Source organism: Zeugodacus cucurbitae, chromosome 4 (genome assembly GCF_028554725.1).
Source record: "Zeugodacus cucurbitae isolate PBARC_wt_2022May chromosome 4, idZeuCucr1.2, whole genome shotgun sequence".
Lineage (NCBI taxonomy): Eukaryota > Metazoa > Arthropoda > Insecta > Diptera > Tephritidae > Zeugodacus > Zeugodacus cucurbitae.
Window position 1 is genome coordinate 44,865,262 of NC_071669.1, and position 20,366 is coordinate 44,885,627.

At 34.0% G+C, this 20,366-nt stretch overlaps 1 protein-coding gene and 8 non-coding genes across 12 annotated transcripts; 8 read left to right on the forward strand and 1 right to left on the reverse strand.

The window, feature by feature from the left end:
- Positions 1-1,467: 1,467 nt before the first annotated feature.
- Positions 1,468-5,699, reverse strand: LOC105221092 (protein pelota). 4 transcript variants are annotated; one of them, XM_011197769.3, is made up of 2 exons: positions 5,588-5,699; positions 1,468-2,932 (listed from the first exon to the last, which is right to left on the reverse strand). In XM_011197769.3, the coding sequence occupies exon 2, from the start codon at positions 2,927-2,929 to the stop codon at positions 1,757-1,759; it is 1,173 nt and encodes a 390-aa protein (XP_011196071.1). In that variant the 5' UTR covers positions 2,930-2,932; positions 5,588-5,699; the 3' UTR covers positions 1,468-1,756. The 4 variants fall into 4 exon arrangements, with proteins under 4 accessions (XP_011196071.1, XP_054084495.1, XP_054084494.1 ...); XM_054228520.1 differs by lacking the exon at positions 5,588-5,699 and adding an exon at positions 5,053-5,253; XM_054228519.1 differs by lacking the exon at positions 5,588-5,699 and adding an exon at positions 5,042-5,251.
- Positions 5,700-6,538: 839 nt separating this feature from the next.
- Trnar-acg (transfer RNA arginine (anticodon ACG)) lies at positions 6,539-6,611 on the forward strand. The gene has a single exon. It is a non-coding gene; the product is annotated as a tRNA-Arg (tRNA).
- A 388-nt stretch (positions 6,612-6,999) lies between these two features.
- Positions 7,000-7,072, forward strand: Trnam-cau (transfer RNA methionine (anticodon CAU)). Its single transcript has one exon. It is a non-coding gene; the product is annotated as a tRNA-Met (tRNA).
- A 1,325-nt stretch (positions 7,073-8,397) lies between these two features.
- On the forward strand, positions 8,398-8,470 carry Trnar-acg (transfer RNA arginine (anticodon ACG)). The gene has a single exon. It is a non-coding gene; the product is annotated as a tRNA-Arg (tRNA).
- A 408-nt stretch (positions 8,471-8,878) lies between these two features.
- Trnar-acg (transfer RNA arginine (anticodon ACG)) lies at positions 8,879-8,951 on the forward strand. Its single transcript has one exon. It is a non-coding gene; the product is annotated as a tRNA-Arg (tRNA).
- A 1,972-nt stretch (positions 8,952-10,923) lies between these two features.
- Trnar-acg (transfer RNA arginine (anticodon ACG)) lies at positions 10,924-10,996 on the forward strand. The gene has a single exon. It is a non-coding gene; the product is annotated as a tRNA-Arg (tRNA).
- A 585-nt stretch (positions 10,997-11,581) lies between these two features.
- Positions 11,582-11,654, forward strand: Trnar-acg (transfer RNA arginine (anticodon ACG)). Its single transcript has one exon. It is a non-coding gene; the product is annotated as a tRNA-Arg (tRNA).
- A 1,805-nt stretch (positions 11,655-13,459) lies between these two features.
- Trnar-acg (transfer RNA arginine (anticodon ACG)) lies at positions 13,460-13,532 on the forward strand. Its single transcript has one exon. It is a non-coding gene; the product is annotated as a tRNA-Arg (tRNA).
- Positions 13,533-20,050: 6,518 nt separating this feature from the next.
- Trnar-acg (transfer RNA arginine (anticodon ACG)) lies at positions 20,051-20,123 on the forward strand. Its single transcript has one exon. It is a non-coding gene; the product is annotated as a tRNA-Arg (tRNA).
- Positions 20,124-20,366: the final 243 nt, after the last annotated feature.

Genomic DNA, 20,366 nt, shown 5'->3' on the forward strand with positions numbered 1-20,366 from the left:
AATAACTCCCTTCCGGTTTTTTGCTTCATAAAAAGTGTTATAATACAATGATCGGATTTAGTTCAAATATGCATCGTTTCGTTCGATAATCTGTTTCCATCTAGACGGTAATCTCATAATATCCCCCTCGTAGAATCCCCCCTCCATATTTGCAAAGAACTCGGACAGCCACTTTTGATGCGATAAGTGATGCGATAAGACCTCCCATCCATGCTCCCGTAGTTTCTAACGAGTCATCAACGAAGTGGTGTGGTCTGGCGTTGTCCTGGTGGAACACTATACCCTTCCTGTTGGCCAATTCTGGACGATTCTGTTGATCGCCTACTTCAAACGGTCCAAATGTTCGCAGTAGATGGTGGAATTAAGTGTCTGGCCTTATGGGAGCAGCTGATATTGGAGGATTCCCTTCCGATCCCACCAAACACACAATAGACCTTCCTGGCCGTCAATACCGGCTTAACCACTATTTGGGACGATTCACAGCCTACATAGAGTTCGTTCCGTTTCAGCAGCATATCACAAGCGTTGATTCGGTCCAGAAGGTTTTTTTGCGACAAATCAGGCGGTACCCAAACATCAACCATTTTTTGTGTATCCAGCCTTCTACAGATGAGTACCACCCCCAAAACACCATTAATCTCACGGAACGTTTCTCTAGCAGATTTGCCTTTACCGAAGGAAAAATTAAAATAGCGCGAATTTCGGCGTTTTGTGAACTCCATTTTTACACGTCTATAACTGTTGAACGCAATATCCAAACTAATCATGCATAGCGTCGTTTTGTAGGTTATGTGAAGACCTGTCAAAGATGTATAGTATTGCCAGATACGAGCTCTGTAGCGCTTTTTACATAGCCCCGAGATTCAAAAGACACAAAGGCGGAAGGGAGATATTTGACAACCTAAGCCCTATGTTCCATCTAAGAACTATTAGAAAATATTAAGAGACCATATATTATATGTACTCAATACATAATTATATGGTTTATTGATTGTTTTACGCTTTTTGAAAATAATCCCATATGAATCTCAAAAATGACTGGCTATATAATGTATCCATGTTTCATCAGAATTATCAGAAATCGACGATTAACTCAATCTTATGGTGTTTGTCAGATTGATTGATCCTTTATCCCGAAATCAAATATAGCTTTCTGGCGTTACTGTCTTTGTTGTGCTCCTACCGGCATGCACAATTTGTGCCGGATGATTAAGACAAAATTCAACGAAGCAATACTTTGCCTTTGTCACAGACTATCGAAGAATGGTTTATAAAAAAATGCATAATTTCAGAATGATTGGATGATACGGTTATTACTCCAAGACAAGGATAGATGTTTTTTGCGACCTATCGGCCAAACCCAAGGTTGTTTAAAGCTTATAAAATAAACCAAAGGGAAAACAATTTAGCGACCAGTTAAAAAAAAATCCTGCGTTTCTATTTTTATCAAAATAGACATGAACAAAATTTGAAGATTTTCTAACAGTGCTATTACTTTATTTAAATCTTATGGAAATCGGTAGTCGAATCGGGATATAAACAGCTCTAAATGTATAATTTGATTTTAAAAAAACATACACTACACACGAACTACTTTAGAATTATTCGTTACTACCGAATTTAGATATTCTTAATATGTAAGTTAGTTAAATTTATTATTTGTCGAAATGTTGTTGTTTTTTGTTTAAATATTACTATTAGCTACTCAATTTTTAAACATAGATGTGTAAAAGCTCACTTAAGCTACGCATAAAAATTATTCTGAATCTACAGAGTCTTCATCATCATCATCTTCGTCAGCACTGTCATCAAGTTCAGGCATGGGGAAACGCAGAATAGCCGCTATACCAGTCAGATTGGCGAGTTGTTCTCCCGATATATGCATGCTGGAGAATATCTTTACTTCGCCACCTGCATCACGTACGGACTCAACTAGATTGACATATTCTTTTCGTTGATTCACATCCTGACAACGGAATAGATTATCCGAAATGAGTAGGGTTTCTATCGCCATCGCCTTGGCGGCTTCCAACACATGCTTTTTGCCATAGAATGCACGAGCGGGCTCACAATGCAATATTGTGTAGAACTGTTCCAGTATTTTAACTTCTCTAACGGCTTTGGTATCGGATATTTTCACCATTACACTGGGATCTTGCAACACCTCTTTAAGCGATTGCTTGAAGCCCGATGACGAGCGCACAAGTATGAATTTGCTCTTATTGTCCAGCAGTATTTTGATGTCAGCTTTTACCGCTTGCTGGTACATATATTCGAAGAACTGATCACGCACAAAACCCGGCGAGGCGATCAGCACACACTTGACTATATCAAAGTTCACGTGTCTCAATATGCCTTGCATGACGCTCTCGTAAAACTTGATCAACCCCTTCTCGTGCTGCTGAGTGTGACCTTTGCGCTTACGCGGTATCGACACTTCGATTTTGCTGCGCACCAATGTCATGCTTGCGGTGATCAGACAAACATAGGCCAAGCCCTCTTGCATCACGACCGCCGCCAAGTCGGACGACTGTGTGGGGTCACAGGCCATTTCAATGCGTTCCAGCGCTATTGTGTCCCATTCGGCTTTGCGCAGTTCAAATTTTCGATTCAACTCCAGATCGAGTGTGTGATAGGCGCCCATTTTGACGTATTGATTCTCTTCGATGTTACGTCCCTTTAAGCGCAGCATGCATGCTTGTGTATCGAAGTCTATGGATTCGACAGCTATTGTTAGTGTGGTGCGTACACGATTGCTGGTCGACGAGCCTGTCGCTGATTCATTCTGCACCTTTCGTATGGTGGTGCTGCGCACATGATCGCCCTCGGCAATCAGATTATATGTGTGCCACATATCTTCGGGCTCTTCCGGTATCAGGGTAACGGAACCCTGTGCGCCCTTATCAAAATTTCTGCTAACCAGCCTCATGTTCTATTTAAAGTTGCAAGAAAAATAGAAAATGTTTATGAAATAAAAAAATATATATTGTTTAAGGTTTTCAGAAAACGCGCGCCATTTTTACTTAATTTAAAAGTGAGTCCAACGTATAGTAAACAAAAATGTTACGAAATACAACATACAGAAAGTGCTTGGATAAGTCTATCTCACGTTCTTTCAGACTACTTCGTCAGTTTGAATAAAACAAATGTTGAGTCTCATCTTATGTACGCCACCATGATTGGCCAGTGAGAACCCCTATAACTAGGATTCGATGAATATTGTCGAACAAGTAGACTTATATATAAAGGAGCCCCGAGATATTCCCACTCAAATAATATAATATAACGACGAGGGCCCCTTTTCCTGTAAAATCATCAACTTTAAAGTTTCCGACGGTTTCGCTTTGATCAAGCTAAACTAGTCTTTTTGACTTGGCGTCGCATTAATCTGGATGTAAGTCGAAGTTATGAAAGATTTCCAAGTTTTCGTACCTAAAGTAGGCAGTATAGAGGTAATTTAAAATGGGCAAAATTTTGGTGGAAAGTCTAAAATTGACCAGAGTCTAAGTCTTTTAAATAAAATATTTGATAATTGAATATTTTTTTTTATTTAAAGTTAGTCCATTTTGGGAACATATCTACTTGAGTTTTATTACTTTGTGAATTTACTTATAAGTTATTTTATCATACACAGCGGTTAACGCTGTTGAATACAAAACTTATTGTAACTATAAAATTCGTATTAAGCTGAGTAAACATACATACATAAGACACTCAACGTATATCTTATTGTCGCAGACCACAAAATACAATGTATGTATATGTATGATATGCAGACTATATACATGTGTATGTAAATGGTTAGAGCTTTTAAACTGGAGTCTGCGTGTGATAACGCATTTTATGAACTTGTCGAAGTTTTATAAATGAAACCAGAATGGAGTACGGAGAACAAGAATCATTTCAGTAGCGCGCTTTGGGGAGCGCATATTAATCAATGAAAAACTCTACAACAGTGAACTCTCGTCACTTTAGACTACATGAAAATATGGATACAATTGTTCGCATTTAAGAATTCCAGGTTTCTAAAAATTGGACTGACATAATGAACTAGAAAAGAAGAATGGAGAATAGAAGACTCTTTTAATTATTTTGGTATTACATTTTACTGTAAATATGATTTACAAGAAGTCTCATAAAGTTTAGTGTTTGAAAAAACTGTGATATGGTGATTTCGACCTTGATGAACACGAGTTCAATATAAAATAATTTATGAAATGGGTTCGTTGTATAATATATTGTACCATGATAATAATAAAGAACGGAAGTGATTCTTTAAAGTTTCTCATACACATACATCTGCCACTATACATGCATATGTATACATGTACATACATATATAGAGTAAAAATATATGATGAATTGAAATGTAAATATGTGTACAATAATATATTTTCACAACAACAATAGATACTCGAAACGTGCCAACATTTGTATATTTGTAACCCTAGACAGCGGGGAGCTTTACAACGTTTGCACAAAAATTAAAAAAAAGACAGGTAAACGAACGAAACTAAACGTAAGACTTCTTTGAAAACGCCGGTTATAACAGACAAATGATTGCGCAGTTACGACAATTTAATATACAATTTTGTAGAAGAACAGTAAAATGAGTTTTAGAATACATAAATATTGGTGGATACCACAAAAATGCTAAAATTTCACGTATAAATCAAACAATGGATGAGAGAAAATTTAAAAAAATCCTGGCTTTCTATTTCGAAGGACAACCAAAAAAAAAAGACACCAAAGCTTAATAACGAAAACAAGCATGAGGTTGAATAACCTTTTAGACGCTGCTAGGTCTTTCATTAAAGCACTGATTTATTTCAGCTAAATACTGCTGTAATCACATTCGACATAAAAAACATAATCACAATAACTCATCTTCTTAGTTTTATTCTTTAAATTATTTGCTTTTACTTGTTTCAATTAAATTTTTTATAACTCCAATACTGGCAGGTTTATTTTTAAATACGGAAGCTTAAAAGCTTTGAGTCACCAAAAGTTTACTTGACTAGAATATTTTATTTGCACTTACATTTCACTTACAAAATTTAACAATTAGCAATGATTTTTATAAGATTTAACGCACAATGCCTTGCACTTAATAAGCACTTTTAGTGACATTTCTCACAACTTTCAATCACACTCTTATTCAACGAAATAAAGAATTAAACACCAAATTCGCAATAAATGTTCCTGAGACACGTTAATACACCGACAAAAATAAAACGCGACTGGTGTTCTTTCACGGCAGCGAAAGCGGCGGAGCACATGTTCTCTGCTTTCAACGCCCGCACAACAAAAACAAAACGCAAAACAGGCAAAAAAGTGCAAAGGCAGACAAATAAAAATAAAAACAGCACATACACATGTGCGGCGCAGCAAACTGTCAGATAGAAAAATACAAAAACAATAACAAATAGACTGAATAGTCGGAAGATATTTTACAAGCAAAAGCACAACCAAATGCCTTGTATTTAACACAACAAAACACTATTGCAAATAAAACATTTCAACCTTTTCACAATGGCGCACGTTTCTGTTAAATATTTATACTTAAAGCACTTAATAAACCTTTTACCTTTTCGCTGGTTTTATAATTTTGCTAAATAGTCTCATCAACAAAGATGACAGGTAGGCACTGCACAGAATGTCAAACACAGCAGTTACAGCAGTGCTGCCATATAGTGTCGATTATAAAAGAGTATTTGTACTAAAAATCGATAAATGACGACAAGTTGTTATCGGAAAATTTTTAGATTTTAGTTATAACAAAAGAAAATGAAATTCCTATGTATTTGACATTTCTCCTCTACTTCTCAAAATTATCGATAAAACTAGGAATAAAACCGAAAATCTAGTTGTATAAAACGAAATAATTTTATAATCTCGGATTATCCAGAGAGGAATTTTGTATGAGAAAACTCTTCTTAATTATCGAGTTAAGCTCGTAAATGGAGATAATCATAGTAGTATTTATAATCATATAAACATAGTATAAGTTTCTTCGGCATCATGTATTAATCCTAAACCCAAGTAGCTAAAGCTTCTCACCCAATTTTGTCTACTATTTTAATTTAATGTACTAAAAATGCCATTAGCATAAATAAGATGTCATAAAATATATACAGGATTATTTAAAATTTAATAATTGAGTAAAATATTTAAAAACATAGAACAAAAAAAAAGATTTGAATTGTGGTTTAAAAAGTGCTGTACATATTTTCCTTTCTCAATTATTCCATTCTCAATTATTAGTTTGTATAAATTAAAGAATAAAATTTCCTTTTTTTAATTTTATGTCTTGCATTATAAAAATAGAAAAACTTAAAAAATCGTAATTATAATTTTCGGAAATAATTTTTAATTTCCCAGTTTTCTGAATAACTATGCATAAAAAATTAATCTTATAGAATAACCCCAAAAGTGGTGTGGAAATTCCAAAGAATATTATTTGCAAAATTAAAATATTATTTAAAAAATTTAAACATATTGTTGTCAAAGATTTCGTGGATTCATAGTTAAAATACAGGGTCCTGTGGCGCAATGGATAACGCGTCTGACTACGGATCAGAAGATTCCAGGTTCGACTCCTGGCAGGATCGATGACTATAACTTTTTGTTAAATGTACAAATATTTTTGAACTGTAGAACTTTTAAAGGCTGATATACACCGAATACTTATGTTTAATTATCTATAAGTATCTATACCTTATTTGGATATAGTAAGCAAATACTATGGTGGTAGATACTTATTATTTAAGTTCTTGAAAAAACTCCGTAAATATGTTTGTTACTGAAATATCTACCGATCAAGGATTTTTAGTACATCCACACATATAAAAGTGTCTACTGTGATACCACTCTCCAACATACAAATTAGTCCTTCTGGCACTCTGGCAACTTTTTTACAGAATACTTAGTTACACAGGAATGCTCAGAACATTCCAATGTGTCAGATTGAAATTTGCACTTTGACAATGAAAATATATAGCCTCGGTGGCGCAGTAGGCAGCGCGTAAGTCTCATAATCTTAAGGTCGTGAGTTCGAGCCTCACCCGGGGCATTAAATTTTTTGCATTTTTCTTTTTACATATATTTAATGAGTGAATCTAATTGAGATACTATTAATTTTCAATAATTTGTGACAAAACAGCTGTTGTATAGAATACGCATTACACATATTTTTATGCGTTCTTATTTATGCGTGCGTGCACGCTTGTGGAATGTCACATCATTTACGTCTACATGGGTCAACAGGTGCCTGCCCCTCTGTGTGACTGAAGCCGAAACGACAAAATACCAATTAATATGCACACATAAAATAGATTTGCAAGTAAAATGACTGCCATTAAGATTACACTACCCCTCACGTCGCTATTGTTCTGAAGCGTTTGCTGACAAGTTGAGTTCATTAAATTCGTTAATTAAGGCGATAAATCTTCATTCAATTGCAAATGCTGCGTTTTTGAGCACATTTTATGTTTTCTTCAACAAATTAGAAAATAAAAGCAAAAAAACCAAGTGACAAATTTAGTTTTCGATAGCAAATTTATGGGCGCTTGTTGGAATATTTAAGTTCGTCATTGAGTTCGCTAGAAACCGGCTAACAAATAGGCACTCGTACTAATTGATGTCGAATGGTTTACAACAAAGTTGTTCATTTTAGTGGCAAATTAAAAAACAAAATATGTGAAATGCAATCTATTCTGACTTGTATAAACACATTTACATACTTGTTGATGGCGCTTTTTTTTTGAATAAACTCTTGAATTGCTCTTAATTCTACAGAAGTGCCGAAATGATTGAATAATCTGTTTTTAATTATAAAAGTAATAATTTTATATACTTACATACATTGATAACTATTATTCTCGGTTTTTAGTCACTTCCAACCATCTTAGTGAGCGTAAAAGTCATTTGTTGAGCATTCGTCTTCTTAATTAGTCAGCTAAAAGATATAAATCTCAGAGATTTATTGCTGTCAAGCATATGATTGTCGCGGTATTTTGTATGAAAATGTTCACACATTTTTATTGAACAATTCCACAACACATCAAGAGGTAATTAGGCGCGGAAACACAGAGTTGCTAATAAAAGCAGAGAGCAAGTTTTTGGATAATCTTTATAATCAACTATGGAAGTTGCTGAAAATAATATCTTTTTAGTAAAAAATATATTTTGTAAAAAAATCACAATGCCCTCTAAACAGTATTAAATTATAAGTAATGTTATAATAGCAATCCGATAAAGCCTATAAAGACAAACTAGCTCCAAAAGGTTTTTTATTAAAAAATATAAATATTCAAACAAAAATTTGTATAAAAATTTCCAAAAAATAACTTCAATGAGACATAATAACACTGACTCTACAGAAGGTTGAAAATACAGGGTCCTGTGGCGCAATGGATAACGCGTCTGACTACGGATCAGAAGATTCCAGGTTCGACTCCTGGCAGGATCGCAAATGTAATATTTTTGTAAAAAATTTTAATAATTTATACGTGCAGTGAAACTTACATAACTCGAACTTCTATAACTCGAAGTTCACCATAACTCAAACTCGTGAAATGCCAATAGAAGTAAAATTTCATACAAATCTTCTTCCATAAATCGAACTTTTCGACCGGGGCATAATACAAAATTTAAAAGTATACTATAAAGGCAGAATCTTAAAAGAGGCTCTCTATATCGTATGGAGGCGAACAAAAAATATATTATACTTCATTTATATATAATTTATATAAGAACCATATATTAATAATATACAATATATAAGTTAATAATATACTAGTAGTTCTAGTTAAATACTTTTTCAATATATTAGAAATACCTCACAGAAAGATGATATTGTAATTAATTCTAAATACAGGGTCCTGTGGCGCAATGGATAACGCGTCTGACTACGGATCAGAAGATTCCAGGTTCGACTCCTGGCAGGATCGCTAAGTAAGAGGGAACAATCCTTTTTTGGGGATATGATCCCCAAGGGAAGAATCATCTATAACTGATTGTAAACCAAAGAAGCACGTCCGTTATCGTGAATAGTCAAGATTTCAAAAACAGATTTCGGAAATTTAGATACCAAAGAGGTCTATGATATATACTATACACAACCCAGGTTTTACAGCAATAGTGATATTGTCTAGAAATTAGATAGAAATTCTGTAGACCTTATGATTTTGGAGAATCTGAATAGAAGAAGCTTATGTAACTCGAGTCACACAATTCAACGTTCTAAACGCTCTTCCAGAATATATATATAAAATTTTGTAGTAGTGTTTTATTGGGTTTTTTAAGTGTAATAAGGTTTTTAATCTATGAGTCAATTGTATTAAAAAAAAATGTAATGTTACGTGCCGAATGCTTGTGTTTTAATATAGAAATCTATTCATTGAATTCGAATAGCGATTTTTATTACAAACTATTATTTTGCATACATAAAAGCTCATCAAAAGCGCCGCCTGGAGTTTTTGATGCAGCACTGTGGGTTGGAATTCGAAAATAATGTGTGCAATAAATGAAAAGTGGGAAGCTTACGGATTTCCAAAGCTACTTAAAATATGGATTAGTTCCTAATAACTCAGTTCGTTTATTTAATATGATTCTTTTCGTAGCTTAGATATACATATTGAGATTCACTAGTAAAAAGATACCTATACAATTTGAAAGTTTTATCGATGTATGTTCTCATGGAACACAACTTATCTCCTATAGTCCAAAGCTGGCCTCTTCTGTGCAATTGCTTCTTTCAGATGATTAATGATGATTTCCTCCCAATTCCACCAGACACTGCAAAGACCTTACAAACTGTCAGTTCTGGCTTGGGCACCATTTGCGTCGGTCGTCGTTTCGACTAAACCAGACCAGACTGTTGGTGCTTAACCGTGTAGTTAGTAAATTGCTTTCTTAAATGTATTGATGCCCATTTTTGCGTTAAGTTGTGGAGCATCCATGCAACGAATTTTTTTTGCATCCAAACGAATTGAGGATTGACTATTCACTCTATTAAATTTTTCAGTATGATTGCTTTTGCTGGAAAACCTTGTAATATGGAAATATTTTCCCTTTGCTGGTGTCCATCTTTCACACGTGCTCAAACAATACTGAGCCAAGTAATTATAAAATTGTCTGAGGAGTTATTTTTACGAAATCACATCTATATAACGCGAGACAAATTAGTAAAGAGACAGAAACAGAAATAAAATCGTCAGCATAACAGAAGTAAATCGTCAAAGTTAGATACTGTAGAATATGTTTGAACAATCTCAAGTCAGGTTCGAGGAATTTTACAAAAATATATATGTATATATATATATTTTTTTTTTTTACTTGTCTTTTACTCATATTTCATAAATAATAAATTTAAAATTTCTAGCCCAGGGTGTGCATAAAGATTACCGAAACAACCGATCGGCGCCTGTGTAAAATGTTTACATTTTTATGGGCCAATTTTACAACTCGACAGCTGCAAATTTTATTATTTAACTGTTAATTGATAAACCTTCAAACCGCCGAACTGTGAGCGCGTGTTGCTGCAACATAATGCATAAATGCTGCCACAAATGATCGCTGTCAACTGCTTAGTGACTTCAGTTGGCTTTGACTTTGACAGCGGCAAGCGGCGTCAATTACATTTTATGATCACTGACAATTGCCACTTACTGTTTGTTAAACGTCTAATCACTCATCATGAATCATTCATTGGTGGGCGGTGATGGATGGTGATTTTAATAAAATAATGATGAATGTTAAGAAGATAAACAATTATAAAATTAAAAATAAAAAAGAAAATTTAAATAATTAATAAATTTAAAATTATATAAAATTAAATTATTTTAATTATGTTATAATTCTTAAAATAGTTTTGAGTTGTTAGTGTGTGTTGGATTGTGGGGGGCTTATAGAAAAATATAGGGTCCTGTGGCGCAATGAATAACGCGTCTGACTACGGATCAGAAGATTCCAGGTTCGACTCCTGGCAGGATCGCAATGAATATTTTTTTTTTACTACTTATACTAGTATATTATTTTCCAAACTGTTATATTATGTTTTGCAAAATATGTTCAAGTGGCTAAAAGAAAAAAACTAAAGAATAACATAATGCTGAATACAAGCGTAAAGCTAACGCGTAATGACAACTCTATACTCAAGCACTATTGTTAACTCAGAACTTAACCAAGATTTATACATAAAGACATACTTGAGCTACAAAAAATGTAACTTCATTAGCATAAGAGTATAAATTCTTAAATAGAATATGCTAATAACTGGTTTATATGCCTACATATATATGAAGAACATATATGGAGTATATATACATATAGCATCTATGTGTACATATGTATATTTAATGAAATAATTAAAGTATCTGAACTCCAAAGATAGATCTACATGTTACATACATACAAACATATATTACATATAATATATAGAAGCGTTATTATAATATCGAAGCGTTAGATTTTTATTTTCTAGTTTTCTTGAATTAATCGAGATATATTCCATGTATTATATTAGTTTAAAATATATGTTTTTCATAAATAAATATAACAATTTATGCTTTAAACACAGGGTCCTGTGGCGCAATGGATAACGCGTCTGACTACGGATCAGAAGATTCCAGGTTCGACTCCTGGCAGGATCGAATATTGATAGCTTTTTACTGAAATTAACTATAATAATTTAAAAAGGTAAGTTAAAGGAAAAAGTACTGAGGTGTCGACTAAGATATTATCTTGCAGTTTGTAAAATTTGAATATTACTTCGAGATATCCGGTATATGAAATACAAATAAGTAAGAAAGAGCTAAGTTAGAGTGTAACCAAACATTACTATCGTAATTTATTTGTGGAATTTATTTAGATAAGACACAATTTGAATATATTCGGCATTAAGTCCACTAGAATAACTAAAATCATTGTATATAGTATACTGGAATGGGGGTAATTCCCGGTCCGATTTCAACTATTTTTGCCACCAAGTCACATTATATCAAATATTTTACGTTTATTTAATTTTGTTAAGATATCTCATATATTAACTGATATATGCGGTATAAAGTCTACCGGAAGTTTGAAAATCCGCATATGAGGTATATAGGGGCATGAGAAAATATTGGCCTGATTTTGCCGACTTTTGGCACATACGGACATTGATAGAATCCTTCTGAGAGATTTACCAATATTTTCAATAAAAAATAGCCGTAAATTTCGAGGTCATAATGTTCGATATCTGGGGCCTTGAAACGTTCTAATCCGATGCAGTATTTGTGCAAAGTTTAACTTCGATATCCTCATTGATGCTTAACTTATGGATGGTATATGGAAAGTAGACGTGGTTGTGAACCGATTTCCTCTCCTTTCAAACTGTAGAATTGGGATTCCCAGGAAATGTTTTGAACCAAAATCGGTCGAGTAAATTCTGAGATATGGTTCTTGACCCACAAGTGGTATTTTACCCTTTTCCAAGGTGTATAAGTGGATGCTAAATGGACAAGGCAAAGGGAAAAATGTATGCTTTAATTTACTAGTCATGTTTTAATTTCCCAACTACTGCTTTCGAAACTAGTTAATTTAACTGAAAAATTATAAAATTTCGAGTAGGTATGTATTAATTACCTGTTATTCTTATTTTTGGGTTATTTCGAATTAGTTGCACATTGGGAACTCCCTGCATTCATAAATGCAAAATAGACTTGAGAACAAAATGCACATAAATAATTAGTAAAGAATTAAGTTATCATTGAATTTAATGAATTCCAGTCACACTTCACAAATTGCACTTCAAAATCAACTCCCACCCAAATTACAATGGAGCGAAGTGCCTGCATTCGCATTCGTCAGTCTGATTGCTTTCGTTGATTAATTGTTGAGATGTCTGGAGGCGACAGTGACGAAGACCGCGCGATCGCCCGACCGCGGAGAGATGACATTGCAACGCCAACAATTCTCACACCAAATACACGAATTGTATTATAGTTTCCACACCAAGACCGGAGGCATTCAATGACAACAACAATGAGCGCCCTCTATGCGTGCTGTGATACATAGGTGTATAGACATATGTATGCACATATATACCGATTTATACTCAACAGTCATTACTGCATTAAACCATAATAAATCAGTAGTTGTAATCCAACTAGATTTATACCAGTAGGAGTGTTACAAAGTCAGTTGGAGGTGAAGATCGACTATCACAGAGATATGGTGCCAGAAACATTTCGAAATTTTAATTTTTTATTTTTGTTTTTTTTTTTTATTGTCTTGTGCTATTTTACTCGATTATTGCGAGAGAGGGAAATACTCTCTCTTGCTCTACAAAATTCATGACATATTTTTCACCAGTTTCACGAGCTTCCATCGAAATTAATATTTCTTTATCCGGGGAAGTGAGAACTATTTCCCAGATGAGAGACACTTCGGAAGCTATCATTTTAATTAATATTGGGGTCCTGTGGCGCAATGGATAACGCGTCTGACTACGGATCAGAAGATTCCAGGTTCGACTCCTGGCAGGATCGAAATACTTACAACTTTTTACTAAAAAATATATGAAAATGCAGAGTAGGGACGTTGTCAAATATTAAATTTCTCTCGCACTTTTCAAGAAGTGAAGTAATGTTTGGAGATATCTGAAATCTGTAATATAAATATTAGACGTAATTCCGTACAGGTTGAGTATTACATAAATATTGAGTATTACATACATGCCTTCTAGAGGTAATGAATCGAAGAAACAGTACCACTTATTCCAAAAAGCTTAGGAAAATTTCGTAAATATTAATAATATAAAATTGGGAAGAAATTAAATTCAATGCGTTATTTTAAAGTGGTGAGCTACCATATCAGACTTATGAAAAGCGTTAAGATTTATGAATATCTGGACCAATATTTAACAGCGCTCTGACATTTCATTGCTATATAACATTTAGCCTCAAAAGTGTCTAATGAAAAGCAGGCAAAGGCAAAGTATCAGAGTTTAAAACCATAGAATTAACAGCTGGGACAATTTGCAAATCTATTCATGCACTATTTATGTTTGTAGAGTGTGTATGTATCTAATGAACAATTGCAATGCGCATGCGATTAGAGTAACAACAAATTGCAAACGTTTAAATTAACATGACTATCTTGTCTGTGATCGGCAAATGTCAGCAACATGCTCACATGCCAAGTGGAGCAAAAAGATGCGAAACATAAATAAATAGGCAGTAGTAGAAGAAGAAGAAGAAAATGTAAAACTAATACGGAAAAAATATTGGCGCTTCGCACTTCAATTGGTGGCATGAATTGTTACTATTTCTTGCTTGTTGTTGCTGTAATCTGTTTGTTGTTGTTTGAGGCGTTGCTGAATGACAATTATCGCCTTAGGGAGTTTAACTTAAGTGGTTTAAGTATTTGCATGCTATGCCAACAACAATAAAAATAAATAAGCAGACTGCGTAGATGGGGGGTAAGGGGGCTTAATTATAATATTCATACAAACCTATGTATGTATTTTTTCCAATAAAAACACTCGAGAGTTACGCATGCGCAAAATAAAATAGAGCACATCAGTCGATTTTGATATTGCAGAAGCACAAAATGGTTTCAAATAGCCTATTTATCGAAAGATTTTTAAAAACATTGGACTAGATCCAATTCCCATTATTGAATTGTAAATTCAGCACACACAGAGTTTTATAGTTTATCTACCGATTATTTAGAATACCTAGATTAGGCTAGAATTGTTACTATTAAAGAATAATTAATAAAATTTAAATCGTAAATTTAACGTTTTATTGTAGAAACACGGTTACAAAAATGTTATTCAAAATATTAGCCGTCGCTAGCTACTACTTTTGACCATCTTTCTGGCAGCATGCGTATTCCGTGACGAAAGAACTCCTCATCTTTCGAGTCGATCCAAGTATCAATCGAATTTTTGACTTCTTCATAAGAACTGAAGTGCTCATTAGCTAGACCGTGTGCCATCGATCGGAACAAGTGGTAGTCAGATGGAGCAACGTCTGGAGAATACGGCGGGTGGGGTAAGATCTCCCATTTCAGCGTCTCCAAATATTTTTTGACCACCTTTGCGACGAGAGGCCGAGCATTGTCACGCTGGAGAATGACTTTATCGTGTCTTTCCTCGTTCCTGTGGCCGTTTTTCTTTTATTGCTCGGCTCAAACGCAACAATTGTGTTCGGTATCGATCTCCTGTGATGGTTTCACTTGGCTTTAGCAGCTCATAATATATCACCCCCAGCTGGTTCCACCAAATGCAGAGCATGACCTTAGCTTCATAATCATCATTCTTAAAACGTTAAAACCCTTCTCGACATGTTCTTTCACTTAGGACAGCCTCACCGTACGCATCCGAAAGCATTCGATGATCCTCAGCCGCACTTTTCTTGAAATTAAAAACAGAAAAGCAAAAGTTCCCGCAAAAGTCGAGAATTTAGCTCAAAAAGTGACATTTTCAGTTGAGATGAAGTTTGGGATGCAAACAGATCTCTACAAATATTTTGTTGGGTTAATGTTGACACAAATGTCCAAGATCGATATAAAACGATTTAATCGATTTAATCGACCAGTGCTTGACCTTAGAGACATCTATTGGAAAATGGCGGAAGCAAAGTTGTAAACCATATAAACACCATATTCCAGAGCACCCAAAAAGACTTCGTCGATCCATTTGCTTGAAAACTGACTGAAATTGATCAAATAAATTCACTTCCCTTCTAACTAACCAGGTTAAATCTAAGTGAGTTCATTATATATTAGGATTCCATCAATATATTCACCGCTATTGTGATTGTGTGTCGACTGGCAGTAGATAATCGATTACTGAACGATTGTGGACTACAGGTGCTATTGTAAATGTCGATCAGTGGCTCAACCATCGACTGTGAATGCTCTTAAATCGCTTATTAGTCGATAAAAACTTTTCAATCGTTAGACATTTTTGAATTTTGTCGATCAAGTTACACAATAGCAATAAAAGACATAATCGACTCAACCGACTGAAGTTTAGGGTAGATATTTTGAAATGTAAACACTCGAAACTTTATTTATGAGAAGAAAATATTAATCAGTTATACTTATTTATAAGTAAAAAATCCGAAAAAATGAAAATAAAATTCTCTTCTGAGTTTATTTTTGAAAACCTTGGTTGGTATAGGTTTCGGTTAAAAATTTGTATTTTTATGGATGGGTTCGAATATTGTATTTTTGCAATTTAAAAAAATTCACTTTTTAACAATTTCTATTAAATATGCTTTGAGGATGGATCTCGTCTTACTGAAAACAATAATTATTTTCATTGAATTTTTATAAAACACAGTTTAGTTTATACTCTAGATCTCTTGCTCAAACATAACTGAAATTAAATTCTTAAATCTACGATAGCGAAAAGGTCTGTTAGACACACGTGAACGCAGGTGGGTTAAAATAAATGAATATACACATTATATTTGACATTGCAGATCACAGCATTGCAATATGAAATTTGTCTGCTGAATAATTTCATATCTAATAAAGCACTTAAGCTGACAAATCGTGAACGATAGCAAACATTTATACGCAGATTTTAAGCCGCAAATAACATTTTGAAAAATTATGATTTGAAAAATTTCTCAAACACTAATCGCAGCGCAATTGTCATGATTGATGTTGCAAGTACTCATAGAATTCAATGTTAGCGCCGCCCCTGTGTGGCATGTGTACTCATAAGTAGTATGTAAAAAACTCCGAGGCGGCATTCACCGGATTCTAGGCTTCAATGTTGTAATATTCATGTGCATATCTGTGTATATATGCATGTAAATATGTATTTTATGCTTTTTCGTGCAATTCGCTTCGCCGGTGGCATTTCAACAAACGATAGTTCAATTAAATTGCACCAGCGGCAAGTGGAGCAGGCGACAAGTGACAGTCACGCCTGTCACAAGCTATTAAGGCAGCGAATTAACTTTGTAAGCTGAAATTTGAATGGATGTATGTATGTAAATATGAAGAAAAATTTGTACTTAAAAATATTTTTTGTTTGTTTATTCAAATCAGTGGAATGTCACATGAAACCTTGAAAGGTTTAGTTTGAGCTGCTTTCCGGTTTGTAGAGAGTGACTTCAATGAATTTGTGGTCAGCAAATGTAGATTTTAATAGCTTATTTTGGATTCAAAATAGTTGAGATTGTGCAAAAATCCGAGACATGATTAAGAAAAAAATATTTTCATAGGTTTTTAAAGAATTTAGATCACTTCCCATTCTTCGAAGACTATTGGCTATGTAATCGTACTTACTTATATCAGTAAAAACTCGTAGAGGGAGAATAATTCCCGGCAGTTTTTTGAAAGAAAACTTATTCGACTTATAGATTTTCAATAATTGTTCATGGTACGATGAAGGTAATATCATATCATTCAAAAAATGGTTTGGGATTCACATTTGTGTCAACATTAACCCAACAAAATATTTGTAGAGATCTGTTTGCATTCGAAACTTATTCTCAACTGTCAAAATGTCACTTTTTGAGCCGAATTCTCGACATTTGCACGGAATACGCATATTGCCAGAAAGTTGGTCAAAAGTAGTAGCTAGCGACGGCCAATATTTTGAATAACATTTTTGTAACCGTTTTTATACAAAAAAAAAGCTTTAAATTTACAAAACAACGGCGGAAGCAAAGTTGTAGACCTAATATTATCTGCGTTACAATAATAACAGCCCTCAGAGCGATTATTTGATCTTTGGATTAATTATCTGTGCGAAAGAATTTGGCTGAGATTCATCTAAGTTTTCGGGTATCCGTCGAAACAATTTTAGCGTAAACGATCTGTTCTCGGAACTAAAGTTACAGATCCAGTGTTATCCACAGATGCAGCGTTTCTGAATTCAAATTTTTAAACCTACTAGTCTACGTATTAACTCTTCTGGAAAGGCTAACCTCATTCAATTATCGTATGTTTTTAATATGTATTCAACATAGAACTCTAGTTAATAATATTTAAGTTTCTACGCAAGAATCTATCCATAAGGTTATAAATATTTTTCTTTTCGATAAAATTTGTAATTATCTAGAAATAAAATTTAAAAAAATGTATGTAATACATCTACAACAATCATCAATTGCTCATTCCTAAATCTATTAAATGTTTTGTGATTGTTAGCTGTCAAATCTACAAAGAATATGATGAATGATTCAATATTGATTTCGATTTGTAATAACAATTTTTTAACTCCAAGTACTATTATCAACAGAATTATAATATTGTAAATTGCTTATGAAAAATATGTCAATGTCATTTATGTATTTTCATTGTTATTCTTGTGTTATAACCCGCGCTTCGGCGGGTGAGAAAATCCAGTATTTCTTGTAACATGTTTTGCTGAGAGGTAACCATGTTTCAGTGTCAAGTTTGTAGTTCCTATTGTGTGGACGCTAGTGATTGGATAACTTATGGCCAGTGGTTCACTAATAGAAAGCAAAAGTTCTGATAATATTATTTTATTAATAAGAAACAAGTGAATAAAACAATTCGAAGTGTAAAAAGTCTTCTCCGTCAATAGCGACTTTCAAGAATTTAATTTCAAGTGTTTATTCACTGAAGAGCACTTGATATAGGTCATAGAGAGAGATTTGGAGAGTTTGAAATATCGAAATAGTTTCCCAAAAATCATTATTAGTTTGTAATGATGCGATATGTTAGTAAGCAAAATGACAGTATCTGAAAAATACTACACTAATATTTTCATTCACAAAACATTAAGCTTTGGAATGGATTTTAGTCCAGTGACAGCGCAATTAGTCCATATTTTACTTTTAAAATGCCAGCGTGGGGTAAAGTTATTGATCATTGGGTCCATGTAATTCAAGTTCTCGAGTAAGTTATACATGATTTAGTTACCGAGTACATTGCGATGTACTTTCTTCGTAGATGTTTCGGATGAATTACAAGATTAATCACCTGGCATCTTATGTCCTCCCTCTACATAGTAACGATACGATCTTTTAGCACGGCTTAGTGCCCTTTAAAAAAGTTTAAATGTAGGTATGTATGTGTACGCGAATAGCGCTGCATTCGCCTCTTTATTGCAATTTGGCGCTAATTGGAAATACAAAACGAAACCAGGTCGCTCTCCACCTGATCTTTCCAACGGAGTGGAGATCTTCCTCTTCCTCTGCTTACACCGGCGGGATCGGAGGCTTTCAAAGCTGGAGTACCTTGGTACATTCGGACAACATGACCTAGGCAGCGTAGCCGCTGTCTTTGTATTCGCTAGTCTCTGTCAATATCGCCGTATAACTCATAGAGCTTATAGTTCCATCGTGGAACTGTCGGATTCAACATCGTTCATGCTTCTGCACCATAAATCAGGACGAGAATGATGAGCGAATTGTAGAGTTGGGTTTTTGTTCCTCGAGAGAGACCTTTATTTTTCAATTGCCTATTCAGTCCAATTCATCACCTGTTGGCAAGAGTGATTCTGCGTTGGATTTCTAGGCAGACATAATTGGTGTGGTCGATGCTGGTTAAAAAGTACGAACCGTTTTTCATGGGTGATTTTTTCTTCGATTTTTAGTAAGTTGCGACACTGGAACTCTTCTTTCAGAAATATTTCAGAGTTCATGGGGTTTCTCAACATAACACAGGTCTAGGTCATAGGTTCTAGACCTAATTAGATTATTTATCGACCATATAAATGCAATGATATAAATAGATCTATCAAATCGGTCAACAAATAGTCAATACCTCACATACAGGTGGCTATATTCCATTCCTTCAATCACCAACACCTGGTTATTTTTTTGCTGCTGGTCTAAATTCAAGCTTACAAGTTTACTTTGTGTGGTAACAAGAGCTTTCGATGGAAGGTAAATACCCAAACTCATCAATGAAATATAACGAATTAGTGAAATGGTTTGATTTTTACACTACAAACAACTACATTGTGCGCTATAAATAGAAACACTTAGAACGTAAAGCACATACTCAACAACATACATCGTTCACAACATTGAGCTAAAATTATCAATTCGGCCGAAATAAATCACACGGTCCTGTGGCGCAATGGATAACGCGTCTGACTACGGATCAGAAGATTCCAGGTTCGACTCCTGGCAGGATCGACGCAGTTTTTTTGTATTCATTATTTTTTTTGTATATAAAAATAATTTTTAAGAGTTTTAAAAGCCCTTAGTATTTAGCACACAGTATTTTTTTTTCATTTATAAAGGGTGCAACATTATATATTTTTAAATTATTATTTACTGGGTTATGTTAAATTTGTAGTAACGACTTCTTAAATATATTAATTAATAATGCTGTAATGTTTTTAGGTTAATTAATCAAAACAAGTTAGAGCAATTTAT

Coding starts and splice junctions, on each gene's coding strand:
- LOC105221092 (XM_011197769.3), bottom strand. CDS start 2,929: ATGAGGCTGGTTAGCAGAAATTTTGATAAGGGCGCACAGGGTTCCGTT.